This window comes from Nannospalax galili, unplaced genomic scaffold (genome assembly GCF_000622305.1).
Source record: "Nannospalax galili isolate Female #2095 unplaced genomic scaffold, S.galili_v1.0 scaffold321, whole genome shotgun sequence".
NCBI lineage: Eukaryota > Metazoa > Chordata > Mammalia > Rodentia > Spalacidae > Nannospalax > Nannospalax galili.
Window position 1 is genome coordinate 178212 of NW_008345972.1, and position 19095 is coordinate 197306.

Below are 19095 nucleotides of genomic sequence, written 5' to 3' on the forward strand. Positions count from 1 at the left end.
GTTTCGCTCTGTCTGTGCATGTCTTCAGGTTTCTAGGTGTGCTGCTTGGCCAGTACTACGTCTTTTTTCTATACAGAATGGCTTTGTCTGGGGTCATGATCCTTCACTGATGGTTTGTTTCTTTTAGGAGGAGGTTTCATTGTAGATGTGGAAGTGGACCAAGATAGTCTCATTATTCTTTGGAACCACAAAACACAGACACAGCTTCTGGAGGCGTCTCCACACTCCTGAGATGCATCTTTCTTGCTCCTCCCTGTCACATAACCTTCCTTTTCCTGTGTATACTTCTCTGTTCCTCTGATAAAACACCATGACCAGGCAGCTTACAGAAGGAAGAGTGTATTTGGCTTACAGTTCCAGAGGGAGAAGCTATAATGGCGGGGAGGCATGGTGGCAGGAGGTAGCTGGAGCAGAGAGCTACACATTCATATCTTCCAGCAAGCACAGGAAGCAGAAAGCCAAAGTGAAACTCCAGCAAGGCTTAAGAACTCTCAGAGCCCGCCCCCAGTGTCCAGTGTCATGCTTCCTCTGGCAAGGCCCCTCCTCAAGGTTTTATGACCCTCCCCAAACAGCACCATGGACAGGGGACCAAGTGTTCAAATACTTGGAGCTTATGGGGGACATTCTAATTCAAACCACCACATCCTACCTGCTAGAGCATCCATCCTCTTCAGTCAGAGTCCTTTTCTTTCGAGTTTATTGTAAGGTCCCCCCAACCCCCATTGCTCTGCCCAGGCCTCCAGAGCCCTGACTGAAGGTCAGGCAAGGTCCCTCTCTATCCCCCTACTGATTTCTCCACCAGGGGGCCCTCTTCTTGGTTTTAGGGGGTCTCTGAGTTCCAGACTCTCAGAACTTATCTTTGTTGTTGATACCATGGGGACCTCAGTGCCCTGAGGTGTTTTGAGGCTCTGTGGTGTTTTCTTGTCACTTGGATTTTGTAGAAGCTGATCCTCATGTTTCTGTTTTTTTCCCTTTTGCCTGCCTTTTTAAGAACTATGTCACAGTGTTCAATCTTACTCAATTTGCAGGTTATTGAAGCAAACCTAAATGGAGAACTGAACTTAAAGATAGAAACAGAATTAGTATGTGTAACAACTCATTTTAAGGATCTTGGAAACCCTCCATCATGTAAGTTTTCCCATGGGTTGTATTTTGGTCTTAATTGTTTCAATATACATTGAATTCTCTTACTGAATTAATTGAATGGTTTTTTTTTTGTTTGTTTGTTTGTTTGTTTGGGGTTTTTCTTGCAATTTGCTGCCTGAGAAGGAACTCAGATTGGGCTGCATGTCCCTATGACATAGTGGGACTGGGTAAGAGGCCAGGCCACTGGGCAGCTGAGGGATCTACACAGAGGTGCTTTCCTCCTCTCTAGAATTCAAGACTTCCTGGAGCCCTTGAGTTCCTCATTTATTACTGTCTAATGGAAGGTTTCAGTTTCTCACCTGCGCTGCAGTCAAAGAGATGTATTTCTTATTTTCTGCTTTAGTCAGTTCAATACCTGTAAGCTTAGACTAGCAGATACAGAATGTGATACCGGCCAGCTTATCATACTTCCACATCATAAAGGGTCAGGAAGGAATATGGGATCAGTTCAGTACGCCATGAAGGAAGGGCTGACTGAACAGCTAGTAAGCAGTGAGCCCAGAGATAGTTAGTCACATGCTCATCCAGGAAAGTAGCCAGAAGACCAGAGAAAAAGCATCTGAGCGACAAACGTTGTGTTGCCACACAGATGAAATAGACCTGGTGTCTTTTAGAGTTATGACTGGTTATTACAGATTTGCTTCCACACAGATACAAATGTTAGCATAGCCTTGCAAGAGGCATTTGGTCAGCAGTGAAGGGCGCTCTGCTCCAGCAGAGTGAAGGCTATAGCAGAAAGGCTTTGACAGTGCTGTGTGAAATGACCTTGGTTTTCTTTTTACCACCTGTTTGTTCACAGCCCTAATAGAACGTAGGACCCCTGATATAAGGAAGCAATCCACCCTTGAGCTACATCCCCAACACTGAAATGAGTTATTTTGTGCCATTTGGTTTGTTTCATAAATGCAAAGCATTTTGTTGGTAGTTGAAAAACTGATTTGTGTTTCTCATCCCACTGTGGACTGAGAGGCCTGACATTGGCTCTCTGCATTTCAGCTTTTGAATCCAGAATAAGCTATTATTTTCTTTGAACTACAATTTTCTTTGGTGTAAAGAGGAAATTGAGTTGTATTTCAAGTCCTTGTAAGTGAAGTTCCCTTGGAAGTTGTCATAGTATTTTAAATAGCTAGGGTCTAATAAATGCTTGCTGAATGAATAACAAAATTCACAGGTTGCAGTCTTTCCAAGGTGCATGTGCTGGTAAGTTTTCATCAACTTGCCACCAACTGGAGACACCTGAGAAGAGGGAACCTTAATTGAGGAATTCCCTCCATCACATTGGCCTGTGGGCATGTCTTTGGGGTGTTTTCTTGATTGCTGGTTAATGAAAGAGTACCCAGCTCACTGTGGGCAGTGCCATCCCTGGGCAGGTGGGCCTGGGCTGTATAAGAAGGGTAGCTGAGCAAGCCAGGGGAAGCAAGCCAGTGAGCAATGTTCGTTCCTCCATGGCTTCAGCTTCAGTTCCTGCCTCTAGGTTTCTGCCTCAAGCTCCTGCCTTGGTTTTCCTTGACAGTGGACTGCAAACTAGAAGTTGTAAGAAATCCTTTTCTCCCCAAGTTGATTTTGGTGTTTTATCCCAACAGCAGAGAGCAAACGAGGATAGTGCTAAGAGAAGGAGTGAGGCTGATGACATCATGCGTGGCACAATTCCAAGTTCCCTATTATGTCCAGGGATGCTGAACTTTAAACATTCATGTCATTTCAGCCTCTGAGAGCACCTCTCAAGACAGACGCCCAGAAGATATGGCTGAGGTGCATGTGGATATCAAGAAGCTCCTTCAGTTTCTTGCAGGACAACAAGTGACTCCCACCAGGGCCTTGTGCAGTGAGTTTGCTTCTCCCTTATCACATTCTCCCTCTAGTCTAACATTGCATGCAGTCTTGTCACTGCAGATACACCTGGATACATGGAGTTGAGCTTTCTAGGTCAGTCAGGCTTATAAAGTTTTCCTGGAGCCAGAAGTATCTAGAGATGGCTGGAGAAGAATGACATTGGGGCTCAGTGTGAGTACCTAAGCGCCCATAGCCATGCTGGGTTGACTGTAGGCTACGTCGTGTCACTATGGGACAGTGAGCTATGCCTGTGACACTGTCAGGGCAGTGCACCCCATCAACCCTTGCTGAGTTGATCAGACTTTACATAGAGCCCCGTACACAGTGTTGCGTAGATCTGAGTTTCAGCTCAAGCTGTTTCCTTTCACTGTTCACTTGAACTATGCTCACTACCCAAATGTCCTCATTTGCTGGTTATTAATGGTTTGGGCACAGTACTGACTCTGAGGTTGCACACTGCCCTGGCCCTTTGCACCTCCTGATCCCATTGAGCACACAGCTTGTGAAGAGCTTCTTAAAGTGCTTGACCCTTCTCTGTATGCTTTGGTCACTCACTGGAGAGCACCTGCTTTTACCTGGAAGTTTAATTTGATTAAATTAGCCTGATTTGTGTGTTTCCCCTAAAGCCTGGGTAGCTTTAGTCTTCATTTCTCATCCTGTCTCCAGTGGGTGGCAGTGGCCAGTGCTGTGATCTCTGCAGGAACCCTCGAAGGAAATGGACACTGGCGGACAAGCCGTTGAGGGGTGGGGATCAAAATCTGTCTGCTGAGCTGGATCTTTAAAACCTTGGGTCTTTCTCTCCCCAGATATTGTGAGTAACAGGATTGTTCATTTTGATTTGCTTCACGAAGACGTCTCCCTGCAGTATTTCATCCCAGCCTTGTCCTAGCGCCATCTCACCACATCTGAGAGCACAGACACCTTTGTCATGGAGAGAAGCAGTGGCTGACATGTTCTGAGGTGCTGTCTGTCCTACAGCACCACAAGTCTGCACTCTGCTTATCTCTCTGTGGTATTTTAAGCAAAACGGGAACTAACAAAACACAGTGGGATAAACATTTCTTCAGATTCCTCAATGTCTTTTCCCCCTGCTTTTAAGACATTAAGAAGAAAAGATAGAATTTTATAGATTTTGTTGTTGCTTTGTTTTGTTGGTGCTAGAGATTGAAACCAGGGCCTCATGCTTACTAAGCACGTGCTCTGCCACTGAACCGACACCGCAGCCCTGTCCAGATTTTGTGTAGTTGTCATTGAAGCTGCAAAACTTTCCACTCACAGAGAATTGGTTCCGCAGTCAGAGTTTCCAAGAGTATTGCCCGGGGTAGTCTCCAGCTCAGTCCCTGGTGCAGCAGTCAGCTGCTTTCAAATTTGAGCATGCTCATCTCTTCGCTCCCCTCTCTGGGAACTCTGCAGAATGCACAGCCCTCTGTCCTTTTGCAGCAGGCCTTGTTTCTCAGCACTGAGTGTGGAGGCTGCCACATGTATAACCTCTGACCAACTTGCTGAAGACTCGAGCCCACTTCCTTCTCAGTGACCGCAGAGACTGAGAACCTGGGGAACCTGCAGAGTTTGAGAGAAAGCCTGCAGAAACAGAACCTGGAAACCTGCGGAGCCTCGGAGCCCAGGGACCTGTGGAGCCTCACAACCTGGAAAGCTTTTGAAATTGGAGAACTTGGGGAACTGGCGGAGTCTGAGTACCGAGAGTCCGGAGAGCCAACCCAGTCACCGCAGTTCTCTTGAGCTTGCCCTGCTGTCTCATGCTCATTTTCTCTCTGGGTCCACCTTGGTTTTAGGTTATAACTTACTTTACTTTTTTGCATGCTTGGGGTCAAATCCATTGCTGAGTATGTGCCAGGCCAAACTACCTCCTCAGCCCTCAGGGTTATAATTTCATATAATTCTTCCACTGTATATCAGATCTGTCATACTAAAAGCATATGTGCATTTTGAGTGAGGCAGCTGAGCCCTGGCCATCAGCACTGCTGTTAAGCACAGGTCCTGTTGTGCTCCAGTAGCGGAGCTGGCTCAGCGCTGGAGGATGAACCTTCTCGTTCTCCCTGAAGCACCCTGCTAGACTTCCTGTTTAAATTAAATGCCCGGTGTCCCATAAGGTGGCATCATAAACAGCGTTCTCACCTCAGAGGCAAGGCCTAAGTCGCTTAGAGTAAAATGAAAAAATGGAAATTAAACAAAAATGAACACTTCTTTTTTGGCTTTTTCATATCTTTTAGAAAAAGCAGCATTTCTTTAAATGTCTGGTAAGTTTAGGGTATTTCTCTTTTGCTTTCACTTTCTGTTTTCATGAGATAGGTTCTTTTAGTTTGGGCTGGCTCCGAATTCCTTCTACAGCCGAGACTGGGCTGGATCCTTCCACCAGCTTCTACTCCTAAGCGCTGAGGTTACAGACCTGGGTCACCATGCCCAACTCTTCTGATATGTAGTACTGTTTATTTATATAGTAGAAATTTGTTAAACTAACATTTTTAAATTAGGGGTATTTTAATTTTTAAAGCATTTGTCTCCTGTTTGACTTGTAACAAAAATAAGTCTGGCTATGATTATAAACCCAGTCATGATGCAAAAATGGAATTTCTGAAAATGCCCTGTAAAACATGTATCTCTTTTTGAAAGTGTTAGTGCCTCGCCATTCGCTCTGTGGCTTGAATGTGATGTCAGTGAGCAGACAGGTGGCTTGAACTTGCTTTCTTTGTTAGGGGGCAGGGAGAAGCAGCCCCACAAGCAGTCAGGTGGCTCTGGTCTTTGCAGTTGGTGTCACAGATGTCTGCACAGTGTTCACCGAATCTTCCCTCTGTGTGTCATGGAGCTGATCAAGGGAGAGAGCTAACAAAGCCACAAGCTTATGGAAATCCACAGAGCTGCTTTGTCGAGCACCATCCCCAGGTCTTATAGCAAGAAGTCACGATGTGCTCCATGCAGAATGAATGCAGTGTCTCGGGACATACCGTGAGCCTCTAAGACAGAGATTTATAGAAAACTTTCCTAAATGATAGAGCCATCATGCCATCCTCACCTTTCCCCCCACCTTGGCTACCTAGGCTCAGGTTCTTTTACTAGTCATATTGAGCTGTTTTGAGACTATCCTGAGCCAGGTCAGAATGCAGAAGAATTCCTAACCCAGCCACTTGTGTCAGTGTCCAGGTGGCCTTGTTATCCTCCTGTGGCCCCTCCCTTGGTCCAGCAGGACCCTGCTTACCTGTCAGATCTCCAGACAGTTTATTGTGCAGTGCCTACCTGCCATAGAACACTGCTCTTGGGCACCTGGGGCAGGAATTCTGCTCCTTCCACCAGATAGTGTCTGACGACACCTTCTTTGTATGTGCTGTCAAACTGGCAGAAGATCCATTTTTTTAAGAAAGGTCATTCTCTACTTTTTTATTTTAAAACTTTATTGAGATAATTCACACATCAAAGTGTGCAACCCAGAAGTTTTAATTTGCTCCTAGGGCTATTTGTCACCCAGTCCATTCAGTTGTCTCTCATCCTTCACTCGATGTTCTCCCTCCTGGGCAACTGTTTCTCTCTCTCTCTCTCTCTCTCTCTCTCTCTCTCTCTCTCTCTCTCTCTGTGTGTGTGTGTCTATTGTGTGTGGCTTTTAAAAACTCCTCTGTGTGTACTCTGGTCTCGTCCCCCAGGTACCCACGCCTCTGGTAACGGCCATCCTCTCTACTGTGAAGTTCTGGATGTTTTTCATTCTGTAGCTGTACTCAGTGTCTGTATAGTGAATTTACAGTTATTTGTCCAGTCTTCACAGCCTGACTTGTCCGTGGTCAGCCTTGTGTGATTAAGTCTATCTAGAAATTCTGAGTAGACTGTTTGGGGCTATAAGCCTGTACTCATTGCAGCCATTGCAGAGCAGTGGCACTCTAAGCTCATTTCTGGCACACCAAGCCTCGGGGTTCATGCTGCTGATTCTCCTCCTGTTTGTCATAAAATGGCCCTGGGTAGGCTAGCCCTGCTCTGTTCACACTCTCCCATGGGAAGCGAGCAGACCAGAGCAGAGCAGGCCTCCTGCAAAGTCTTGGGACATGGTGAAGCCAAGTGCCCAGTTCCCATTTCTGTTGTCCAGTGTAGAAACAAATACGGGAGTTCTGGTGTGGCACTGTGCAGGCTGGGGGAAGTTACCTGACTGTCTGTGGTCCAGCGGCGCTGCAGCTTCACTCTGGAGTTCTGGGGTGTTCAGGTGGTCACTTTGCTGCTGAATTATGGGGGCACAGAGAAGCTGTGGGGTGCCTACTCTGCCTTTTTTTTTTCATGTTCCTGCTTGTATGTATCAAGACTCACACTGAACCGTGAGTTCTGGGTTGCAAAAGAGGATTTATTTTTGCACTTAGTCTTTCCTGCCTTTGTCCACCAGTTAAACAAATACACACACAAAGTGCTGCCTCCTCTGCCTTTTGCTCACGTCACTCTCTGATTCTGTGCATTGTGTGATGGGGTTTATCTAAAAGGAAGCTGGAGTTTGTAGATTTTTAGTCATCTAAGGACAGTGTTCAAATAGGAGATGAAAATCAGTTGTTCTGAATGATCGTGTCCTTAGATTACGAGAGAAATCAGGCAGACCCACTTGGACATTACAGGTCTGAATTGCTGTCACTGTCCTGGAGTGCAGTTTGTTAGTTCCTGTATGTGGGAAACCTCGGAAGCTGTGTTCCCTTTGATTTAATACACTTATAAGCATTTATACACAGGTTTTAATCAGAGTTTATTACTATTATATGGGGAAAAATTTAATCTTAACTGAATTAATAGGGAATTGGTTAGATCATCTGTGGTTTGATGCAATATTTTATAGCCTGATACTAAGGAGAGTAGTATTGTTGGGACAAAGTGCTTATTACATAAGCTAAGCTGGTGATATGCTGGTTATACAGTGTGGCAAAGCAGACTAGGGGGTAGACAACTGAATCTGGTGAATTCTGGATGTTTCTGTTTCCATCTTTGTATCCGTATGTATTTTCTAAGAATTTCATAAACAACTTTGTAACAAAAATATTTTTACAAGACTAAAAAATAAGTATTATTTGACTCTTATTTGAAATTTATTATTTTTATTATTTGCACATATTCATTTGGTAATTTCAATTTCCTTGACACTAGACTTTATGCTAAATTTTCACAGCACATCTTTATTTTTCACAGGAGAAAGATAGTCTTATTTGTCATGTTAAAGTTATGATAAGGCAGTATTATGTTGAAAAAGAATCCCTTCTTATCATGAACCCAGTGGGAACGGACTCAACATGAATGTGCAGTTAGCATTCAGATACTGTGACAGCAAACCTGAGATAATGAGGAAAGGTTAGGGCTGGCAGGATGGTTCAGTGGGTTTTAAAGGCACCTGCTACCAAGCCGTGTGACCGGAGTTTTTTCCCCAGGACCCCCATGGTGGAAGGAGAGAACTGACTCCTGCAAGTTTTCTTCCGATCTCTACATGTACATTGTGGTACAGACAGACAGACATGATAGATTAGATTGATAGATGATAGATAGACAGATAGATAGATAGATAGATAGATAGATAGATAGATAGATAGATAGATAGATAGATAGATAGATAGATGTGATTTTTAATAAAAAGATTTATTTTGACTCTGCTTCAGAGGTTTCAGTGTCATCACTTGGCCTTTGCTTTGGGCCTGTGGCAGGTAGATTCCATTCAAGGGCATTTTAATAAAAAGATTTATTTTGACTCTGCTTCAAAGGTTTCAGTGTCGTCACTTGGCCTTTGCTTTGGGCCTGTGGCAGGTAGATTCCATTCAAGGGCACACTCCCAGTGACCAGGACTTCCCTGGGGCCCCACATCCTACAAGTCCCAGGACATACCAGCAGCCCTACAGGCTGGAGATCAATCTGCACTTGGGCTTTGGGGTCATCCCAGATCTAAACTATAGCAGTAGCCGAGTCTCAGTGTTTAACAAGGTCTATAGAAAGAGCTGAGTTCTCATTAGGATTTTTCAGTCCTAAGGATTCTTGGAGAGACCAGCCAGAGCACCTCACAAATCACTGAGCAATAGCAAGGAGACAGCCATGGGATAGTGGGGTCAAGAGAAGCCACCTGCCCAGAGTCCAGAGTCTGCGAACAATGCTAGATGCTACACTCTAGCACCCAGGACTAGGATTTGGCTCTTCCCAATCCCCTAATCCTCAACAAGTCAGTCAGCCTCCTAATAAGACTATGTGTCTGTGCTGGTTGGAGTTAAAGGAAATACACTACTTAGGCCAGTTGCTAAGTAGGAAGTATGTGTCAGCATTCATAAGCCTTACAAAAAATTAAGCCAGAAATTGATCTTAGAACTGATGGCCATGAGTTCCCAGCAGACCTAGTGACTTCTGCCACTCTGGGAGGTTTGGTCAGTGTACCCAGTATACCATGACAGCACCCAGTGACCCTAGGGCTCTACAGACAACCTTCTGTTCCTGGCCTAGGATTGCTAAAAGTTTAAGCTCTGTAGAAGCATCTGCATAAACATCCTAACTACTTTTGCCATACCAGTTTTCATTTAAAGTAAACCACCTGTGTGGTTACCTTCCTTACACATAGGTGATACCCTGTCTAGGTTTCCTGTGGGGTTCCCACCTGAAGGGGAAGAAATGCAGGTGACCAGAAAAGAGCAAGAACCAGGACCAACTCTCCAGCATCTGCCCTGGGTTTTCATACTTCATTCTGTTCACTTCGTCACAGAGCACATGACTGCTGAGGAGGCAGAGGCATAGGGATCCCTCACTGGAGGGCGGTTTTGGGGCTTAGTGACTTCTCAACACCGTCCCAGTTTGTGTTCATGCTGAGGCTTTCCAAGGCACCCCAGCCTTCACCAACTTCTGGAGTGTGCCATATTTTCAAGTCCAGAATGGAATGCACAGGGGCTAGTGTGATGGTTCAGCAATTTAAAAAACGCTGCTCTGGCAGAGGACCCAGGTTGGGTTCAGAGTACCCACATGGCAGCTAACAATCATCTGTAACTCTCATTTCCAGGGGATCCAGTGTCCTCTACTGGCCTCTGCAGGCATTGCATGCACATGGTACACATATATACATGCAGGCAAAACACTCCTGAATACATTTTTTAGATTTTTAAAATTTTTAACAGAATTTTTGTGAATTTCATACATCTTGATCAGATTTAGACCCCCTCCCCTACCCACACCCTCTGTATCCCCTCACTGGATTTCTGCATTCTGTCATATATGTTAAGGCCTATTGTGCCATCCTTGTTTTCCCAGAATGTCCCTCAGCGTGAGTCCATCAATTGGAGCCCGAGCAACTTATCTAGTGTCAATCCCTTAGAGAAAACCGACTGTCCCTCCCTCAGTAGTCATCCTTTGCCAATAGTTCCTCAGCTAAGGTTGGGCTTCTTACCCATTTCCCCACTTCTATGCTGGGTTTTTGTCTGGTTTGAGCTTGCATGGGTCCTGTGCATGCTGTCACCATTGTTCTGAGTTCATGTAAGCAACTTCCCAGCCTCCTGGAAAACTCTTACCTTTGTGGTCATCTACCACCCCGAGTCGCACAGTCTTTCCACCCCCTCTGCCACAATGGTCCGTGGGCCTTAGGTGGCAGAGGTTTGGTTTGGTATTCTACTCAGGGACAAGCACTCTGCAGCCTCTTTTTCTCTGCACTTTGACCAGTTGTTGCTTTCTAGGCTAATCACCATCTGTTGCATGAGGAAGCTTTGCTGGTGAGAGTTGAGAGATGCATTAATATTCTTTCTGCCTCCTTTTCTGAAATGTTCCCCAAGCCTTAGGTTGGTTCAATAAAATTTTCAGAGAACATAAAGCTCAATGTGACTTGTTTGTTTGTCCTAAATAACCAGTGGGCTTTCTTTCTCACTGGACTAGTTGGATGGAGAAACAGCAGTGACTCCATCTCAGGGCTACAGGAGGACCATGCCCTGGACATGGGACTTGTCCTGAGTCTGCCTTCCTTTGCACTTTAGGTTCATAATATGTATATCATCTAGACTAGCAGATGTAGTGCAGTATATGTATGTTGTGCTTTTCTTAACAAGAGCATTAGAATAACTTAAAAATGGTGATGTGAATTCCCTGTGCTCTCAATGCATTTTGAGAGAGAAAAAACTGGTTACTAAACCCTACAATACTGACATCAACCCTTGACAAACCCATCAAGCCAGTGGTGCTGGCCAGAGAAAGGGAACCATTAGAGAATGGTATCTATGAGCCAGGCGGTGAAAGGGGCAAAGGCAGCTGGTGGCAGCATATTGAGGTGCTTGATCATTCAGCTGATGAAGTCAGTGAGAAGCATGGAAGATTATAAAGAGAGGGGAAAACTCTCTCTCTCTCTCTCTCTCTCTCTCTCTCTCTCTCTCTCTTTCTCATGCTATATGTATCATGGAGCTACACTAATATTGTTGAAGTTCCCACAGTTAGTGCCAGATGTAACCAAACTGCTTTCTGTGACTTAAAAAGGGCCATAAAAGTCCTCCCTGATACCCTGCCACACCCCACTATTTTTCACAAAGTCATGACACTTTAACACTCTGTTTACTATAGTTAGAGCCACTGTTGAGCCTCACAGGGGGTTTACACATTGTCCCCTGTCCTTTGGAACATGCTCACTTTAGGGGAAACAGCCTTACAGCTGTTGGGGAACCCAATGCTTCTCTGAGCAACGATGTTACTCAGGGAACTTGTGATTGGTTCATTGTCTCCAATATGCTAATGAAAGGCAGGGAAGTCCCCTGGGGAAGGGCCAGGCCTGGCTGCACCTGGACCCTCTGTGTGCATTCCCCCATCTGTACTTGCAGCAGAGCCAACTGTGATCTTGATGCTGAGCAGGAGACCCCATGGGAGCAGGCTGCCTGGGAATGGGATGGAGGGTGCTCACTGGAGCCTGGGCCTTGCTCTCTTTGGTGCTGCTCCCTCCGGGAACCAACTCAACCAATGGTGAGTTTCAGTTCTACCACAGTCTTAGTAATCCTCCTCCCTCCTCTTTTGCCATGATTTACCCAGACACTGTGATTGATGTGCTATGTGTGATGGGACCCTGAGTGTGGCTGAGACTCCAGGAGGTGCTATAAAAGATGCAGAATATCTAAAGACAGGCAATGGATAGAAATGGTTGTCTCTAGGAACACCAGAAATGTGATGGCAGTTTTGCTGCCTAAGATGCATCAGCCTGTGCAGCTGTTTATGAATGAGAAGGTGCAATGACAGTGGCCCTTCGGTGCCTTCCCAGCAGGTTTGGTTTGAGAGTGAGAGGCCCAGGCCTGTGGGTCATGAGGTCACACTAATCAGAACCCCTGGCTCAAGACCTGGGAAGTAAAGTCGACTGCTGTATGCAAACATTCTGGAGTTATCTGTGGTTTATTATGTACTTGTCGCATTTGCAAATGTATTTCTCCCATGTCTGAACGTTACATCATTAAGTGCCATGCCAAGTCTCTGAGGGCCCCTTCTCCGCAGCACTCTGCCCTTGAAACCCGCAGCCTTTATACTGTGAATTGTGTAAACAAATGTTTCAGTTAGACTGTTGAACTCTTCAGGAAATGTTACCTACTTTCAAGTATTCATTTATCCTTTGAATTGCAGACAGTTTAAACGCCTTAAACCTTTTCTGGAGTAAGAAGGAATCCTAAGTGCTTATGTAAGTCATATGTCAAAAGTTGTGTATTAAATATAAAATTCATGCTTTCAAAGAAGCCTAAAGATATGGCTTTGTTCAAAGCTTAACAAAGGCCAAAGGGAGGTGACAGCTGTGTTCATTCTTTGCCTCCCAGGAAACTCTGAGGCTCCTTCCAGCAGGGTTTCTGTCCTTGCAGATTAATTTCCTGCCAAGAAATGAAACAATTCCTTTCTGTTCCCTTTTCTCCACTAAATAGGGCAGGTAGGAGCCTGCTGAGTCTTTGATGTCTCCTCAATGAGGATCTGAGGTCGTGGTTTCTTAAAGGGCTCTTTTTAGAAGCCATTGCACTAACCACATCCAGGATGTTTGCAGCTGGACTAGTCTGTAGAACTTCACCAATGTGAGTTTGCCTCTGCTCTGTGCTCCCTGTCACCCCAGCAAAGAGCCCAGCAGATCTCAGGCCATGAGGAATCAGGCTGAGTGTGTGGGCAACTAGCTAGCTCCATCCCTTAAGCTAGATGTGCTCAGTTTGAGAATACAGACCCACATCACTGCAAGAAAGAGGAGTGAGCTGCCCCGTTCAACACAAGTCACTAGGGCGCTCTGTGGCAATGGCCATTTCTGTTTGCTACAGTTGAGTCACAGCAGCTGCCTAATGATGGGGATGGGGATGGATAAGTTTTGACTTTATTTTATTTAAGCTCCAGCATCCTTGAGTGACTGTGGCTCCCACACTGGACAGGAAAGTCCCATTTCTTCCCCGAACTTTTCCACTTTCTTCACTCCTGTCATTTCCTGGAGCCTTGGTTAGTGTTTCTGATGTCACAAAACCTTGAATTTGTTGCCATCATTACATACAGCCTCAGAGAAGGGCAAGGGTAACAGCAAGGTGACCATCAGTTTCCGGTGCTGGGTGTAGATGCCCAGCAATTGGTGTCTTTCCTCAGGGACTCACTTTGAACCTGAGGCATTAGATCTGATAGCAAGGCATCCAAGAGGGTATTAGACAGAGAGACAAGACTTTGCTTATACAAGAATTCCAATTTGCAACTCACCCATTCCTTGGGTACAGGTGCACTGAAGTCATGTCACTGATAAAGCTGGGAGGTACACACTTCCCCAAATCTCTGCACTTACCCCCAACGAACATGGGAGGGAGAAAACCAGATGTGCTAAGACACGAAGGGAAGAGATTAGAAACCACCAGCTTTCAGAAGGACAGGACACTGTTAAATCAACAGCGGACCCTTGAACCCTCTAAGGGAGAGAGAGGCTCTGCTTACTCAGCCTGTGGACCTGCAGCAACTCCAGCAAACACAGAATACAGGCAGATTTACTAAACACACCCACCCCAGCAGGCTCTTCCCCAATCCCACCAGGGCTCCTTTCTTTTCCCACCTGCAAAAGGGCTTGTACCTGAAGCCTTCCCACTTGCTCTGCTGGATGCCACTTTCCTCCGGAGTTAAATACAAATTCACAAACAAACACTTCTCCTGGGAAGGACTTTGTAATTTTCTAGGTAAGACAACATAAAACCAAGTTTTGCAAAATGTCCATGAAGGTTAAAAAGTTTATGTAAATTAGAATTAGGAGAGCAAATGCTTTAAAAAGAAATAAAGTTTCCAACCCCAGAGGACCTGGTCTCAGCCTCTGAAAGGTGACAGAGGAAACTGAATGAGTGATACCCACACTGTTCATCCCCCAGAAGAGGGGATGCCATGGGAGAGAAGGTGGAGGAGCCTAGGTTGTACCCTGTGACTCTGCCTGGTGGATGCGCTTGTGTGTGGTGGTCTAGTTCCTGGGATGCTTGGTCTCTGATTAGCTGTGACTTTTTGCTACAGTTTCTCTCACTTGGGTAGTTGATGTATTTCAAGCAGTCACACAAAGATTCAGACCTAAATAAAACATGACTCCTAAGAAGAAAGTTATCTACATCAGGGACGTAAAGTTGTTTGATTAAGAAACTATTGTTTAAGCATATCATTTTTCCCTATGTATGATGCGTTCAGAGATCAGAAGCCTCAAGTGCCTTCATTGCACTGTGTCTTCCAGTGAGTGAGAGCAGAAGGGGGTATAATGACTGTGGTATCCAGGACCAGCCAGCACAGGGCATGACTGAGGTGATGGCCAAGGACATTACTGAAGCCCAGGAAAGGTAAGCAAGCACTGTTCTGAGGTGGCGTGGCGGTGATGACCTGAATATAAAGTCTACATTCAGAAATGTTCCTTTTAAAATTTCTATTTATTCATTCATTCATTTATTTATTTTTGTTCTTTGTGTGTGTGTGTGTGTGTGTGTGTGTGTGTGTGTGAATGTTTTACCTGCATGTATATGTGTGCCATGTGTGTATGATGCCCATAGAGGCCAGAAGAGGGTGTTAGATCCCCTAGAACTGGAGTTACAGACAGTTGTCAGCCACTATGTGGAACTGGTGCCCTGGTTCTGTGCAAGGGCAGCCAGTGCTTTTTAACTGCAGCACCATCTCTCCATCCTCTAGAAACAGACCTTTTGAAATTAATTGTTATACTTGGATATGAACTGTTCCTGCCAAAGACGCATGTGTTGAACACTTGATCCCATCTGGTGGCACTATTTGGGAGCTTGTGGAACTAGGAGGTAGGACCTCACTGGAGGAAACAGGGCCTTGGCGGCTGTGTTGTGTCCCAACCTTCTGTCTCTCTTTCTGTTTCCTGGCCACGGTGTTGTGGGCTGTTCAGATGCATTATGACTGCCCTGCCTCAATGCAGTGAAACATTGATTAAAATAATCCTGCCTTCAAATTGTCACATATCTGCCACAGTGACAAAAAGTAGCTAACAGTAATACTTCACTTTTACTTCAATGAGGACAAAAACAGGATGATTGTAAAGAAGTTGCCTGGGTTAAATAACTGTACAAACCCAGAATTTGGTTCTGACCTAACTGCTGTCATATGTGTGGACTGTGATATTCCAAAGACTGACCAAAAACAGCTATATGTAGATTTAGACAATGTATTTCTACCTTTGCCAACACTCTGCCATAGGAGGGTCTAAGCTCTGCTGTGGCATTCTGGTCTCTCAGGTCCCAGGCTTGCTCCTGGTGATGTCATACCCTGGAAGAGGTTCTAGGTTCACTCAACGGAGATGGAAACAGACAACAGCCACTCCTGCCCCCTCTGCTGTAGCAGTAGGTACAGCTGATAATGGATTTATCCTAAAGGCAGGTGAAGGGCCTCCAAGGCCAGCCTTTATCGCTGAGCAGTGCCTACTACCCTTTCTACCATCCCAAGGGGTTTTCCCCATGCCCAGGTCTGTCTACTGCCAGTAGACGACAGAGGTCATCTGTCAGTTCCTCTGGAGAAACTCAACACAAACCACAGATTATAGGGGTCATCCCATCATCCTATTTCTACCCACCTTGGCTCCATCACATTCTTCTTATAAAAGCACACTAGTGTTGTTCTGAGGCCGTGTGATAGCTTAAGCTCTGTTGTCAGGTGGCTGCTGGTGGCAAAAGGTGGCAAAAACACATTCTCTACCCTTTTTCCCAAACCTGGACTAGCATCATCGTCTGGCCCCGAGACATGGCTGTCCTGCGGCCTGGCATGAAGGGGACCTGCAGTGCAGATGTGTACAATGGCTGGTGCCCTGTCTCTCTTTTGAGTCAGACTGATCATATCCTCAATCTCAGTTTGGGATCCTGGTAGGACACTTCATCCTTCACATCTGAGCACCCTGGCTGCCCCATCTGTCCACATCATAGGGTCATCTCCGACAAGAGGTAAGGGAACATATGGAAGGAACATTTGCATTCCTGCCCTTTTAGCTCACTGTAGGCTTCCATGTCCTGGCCATCCTTTCACCAAGGACACCAAAGACAAGGACAATTGGGCTGTCCATGTTGCAGCTTGGAAATGCCTCTGTTTAAGGTCGCTGCTGCTGAAGATTGGTCAGTTTGGGCTATAGATTGTTTTCCATAGTTTGTCTTTATTACCTATCCTTTTATTTCAAAGCCCTTATTCCTACCGACTTGGAAAGCCTCGGTTGTTGACATATTTGATATAGGGTTCACTGGGCTGTGTTTGAGAGCAACGGCTTGAGAGGCTAGGGTCCCAGAAAGTCACCACCAAAGCACCTCAAGCTGGAGGCTTTCAGGTTCTTGTCTCATGAATTCAGAGAATGAAATTCACGAACCACAGAGTATAAGTTTTAGAAAGAAGTATTTTATTATAGGGAGATGAGGAGAAGGAAGGCAGACTTCCTGCACAGTGGAAGGTGTCCCCAGGAGTGGGATTCCATCATTGCTCTGGAATTAATAAGGCTTTAGTGGAGGGAGAAGGAAACGGAGAGATGAACTGGTCAGTCCAGTTCCCACTCCTGGTGTCCAAGTCCCTGCATCTTTTGTCCTGTCCTTCCAGGAGCAGGTTACTTCTTTAGAGAAAAGAGATAACAAAAAAACAGATCCTGCTTTCTGACATCCCCAGCCTCTGGCCATGACAGAACCAGAGACACCTTTGGCTTAGAAACTTCTGGCATCTCTGGCCTCAGGCAAGGAAAAGTGTACTGGCAGGCCCCCCAAAATTTCCAGTTGTCAGCCAAGAAAGAAACGGGTTACTTTTCTTTTGAGGTCTTTTACACTGCCTGAGCAGTTCTACCTCCTGTTCTCAGCATATGACATAGGAACTACAAGAAATTACTCCCTGTCATTAGTATCAGGCAGGCTGTCTCTAGGCTTGGACTATGGGATCTGCACAATGAACAGAAACTGGATATTCTTTCCCGAATTTCTCAGCCCTCAGAAATGTTGCTGAAGTCAGTCCTTCAACTCTTACAGTGTGACTTTAGTGGTCCTAAGTTTGTCTTGCTCTGACTTTCATTTTCCCTTTTCTTGGCCTTTGGAAAGCAAGCATGGTTAGGGTAGACAGTAGTAACCTTGGACTTACTCAGAGGTTTTCAACCTACTGCCCATTTTCATCCTCAAAATACAGGCTGACCTTTCCCTGGGGTTTGCTGCCTCTCTTCTACTACATAGTGTCCTCGACTGCCCTCTGCTGCTGGTTCCACGGTTATTGCTTCAAGAACCAAGCTTATAGTAGAACAATCCAATTCTCTCTTTGTACAAGCCTTGAAAATATATATATATATATATATTCCAAATTTCATAGATACCCAAGAAAGTCAACAGAGCTGATCACATTTTCATGGAAGAAGTAGAACCCAGCATGTAAAGACATGACCTAAACTCTTAACTGTGCTGGAATAGTATAGGTGCCCTTTCTGGAATGGTGGTCCAACAGCCTTGTGATATGGGGGAAAGTAGAGAGGGAGGGAAGAAAAGGAGGAAGAGGAGGGGGAGGAGGGAGAGGAAAAGGAGGAGGAGGGGGGAGGAGGGGGAGGAGGAAGGGGTGAATATTTTCTTAATTAAAAGGAAGGGAGCTGATACCTATCAGATTTGAAAATTGCAGAAAGTGCACTTGAAAATAGGAAATGGTTACTACCTACCTCTCTCAAAATATTAATGGCTGAATATAATTGCATTAACTCGTGGGCCCCATAAGATTACCCATAGCAGTGAACTCATACTAAGTGACTATTAGTTTCTGAGGGCTGCTATAACAAAGGGCCAGAAGCTGTGTGCTTTAATACAACAGAAACTGATTCTCTCATAGCTCAGAAGCTAAAATAATCCATGTTACCAGGGCTCTGCTTCCACTGATAGCTGTAGGGACAAGACCTACACCATCTCCTGTAGCCATCCTTGTCTTGTAGCCCAGTGACCCCAATCTCTGCCTCTGTCTTCATGTGGACTCCATCTCCTTGAGGGTCTTAGACCTCATACCCTTCTTTCCTTCTGATCTGGGGTGAACTATTCTTTACTTGGTACATCTGTGGAGGTCTCATTTTCATGGTTCAGATTCACAATCAACCCACAGTAATGGTCACAGCTTTCAGGACTGTATAAAGCGACTCATGAATGTGAGATAGAAATCTGACTTTCAAAATGCTCTACATTATGAAAGACAGACACACGATGGGCAGGATTCATGTATAATTATGCACATAACATACGGAGACTCTGGTTCCAGAGCTTGAAGAAATCTTCAAAAGCCCCTTTTACATATGAAAACAGTATTCTTTATTTTGTTTTGAGGTGCTGTAGTCTAGAGAGCAGGGACCAAGGCCCCAGGCTAACTGCAAGATCATCTTGAACTCTGGAGGAGTCTTAGGGAGCATAGGGGGTGATAGATAGAGAGCGTCGGGCGGGAGCGAGCAGGCGGTGCGGATGGAGGAAGGCACAAGCGGATGGATGAAGGCACCAAGGCACAGATGGAATTCTCAGCGGGATACAGATTTCGCGGCGCGGATGGAGGAAGGCACGAGGGGATGGATGAAGGCACCGAGGCACAGATGGAATTCTCAGCAGGATACAGATTTATTTTGCATGGGGCACCTTTCCCTCGGGGAAGGGAAAGATGTCAGGGAAGGGAAGGGAAGGGAAGGGAAGGGAAGGGAAGGATGTCAGGGAAGGG

At 45.5% G+C, this 19095-nt stretch overlaps 2 protein-coding genes and 1 non-coding gene across 3 annotated transcripts in view; 2 read left to right on the plus strand and 1 right to left on the minus strand.

Moving 5' to 3' along the window:
* The window catches only part of Hus1 (HUS1 checkpoint clamp component), a 17164-nt gene extending 9133 nt beyond the window's left edge, over positions 1-8031 (plus strand). The window contains exons 7-9 of the mRNA XM_029567883.1: positions 1029-1128; positions 2852-2971; positions 3786-8031. Coding sequence (XP_029423743.1) covers positions 1029-1128; positions 2852-2971; positions 3786-3868 — 303 coding nt within the window. The 3' untranslated portion in view covers positions 3869-8031. The remainder of the gene's footprint in view (positions 1-1028; positions 1129-2851; positions 2972-3785) is intronic.
* Positions 7251-7379, minus strand: LOC115071913. Its single transcript, XR_003850968.1, has one exon. It is a non-coding gene; the product is annotated as a small nucleolar RNA SNORA40 (small nucleolar RNA).
* A 6663-nt stretch (positions 8032-14694) lies between the features above and the next one.
* Positions 14695-19095, plus strand: part of Pkd1l1 (polycystin 1 like 1, transient receptor potential channel interacting) — a 151820-nt gene continuing 147419 nt past the window's right edge. The window contains exon 1 of the mRNA XM_029567884.1: positions 14695-14738. Within this exon, the coding sequence (XP_029423744.1) occupies positions 14695-14738 (44 nt within the window). The remainder of the gene's footprint in view (positions 14739-19095) is intronic.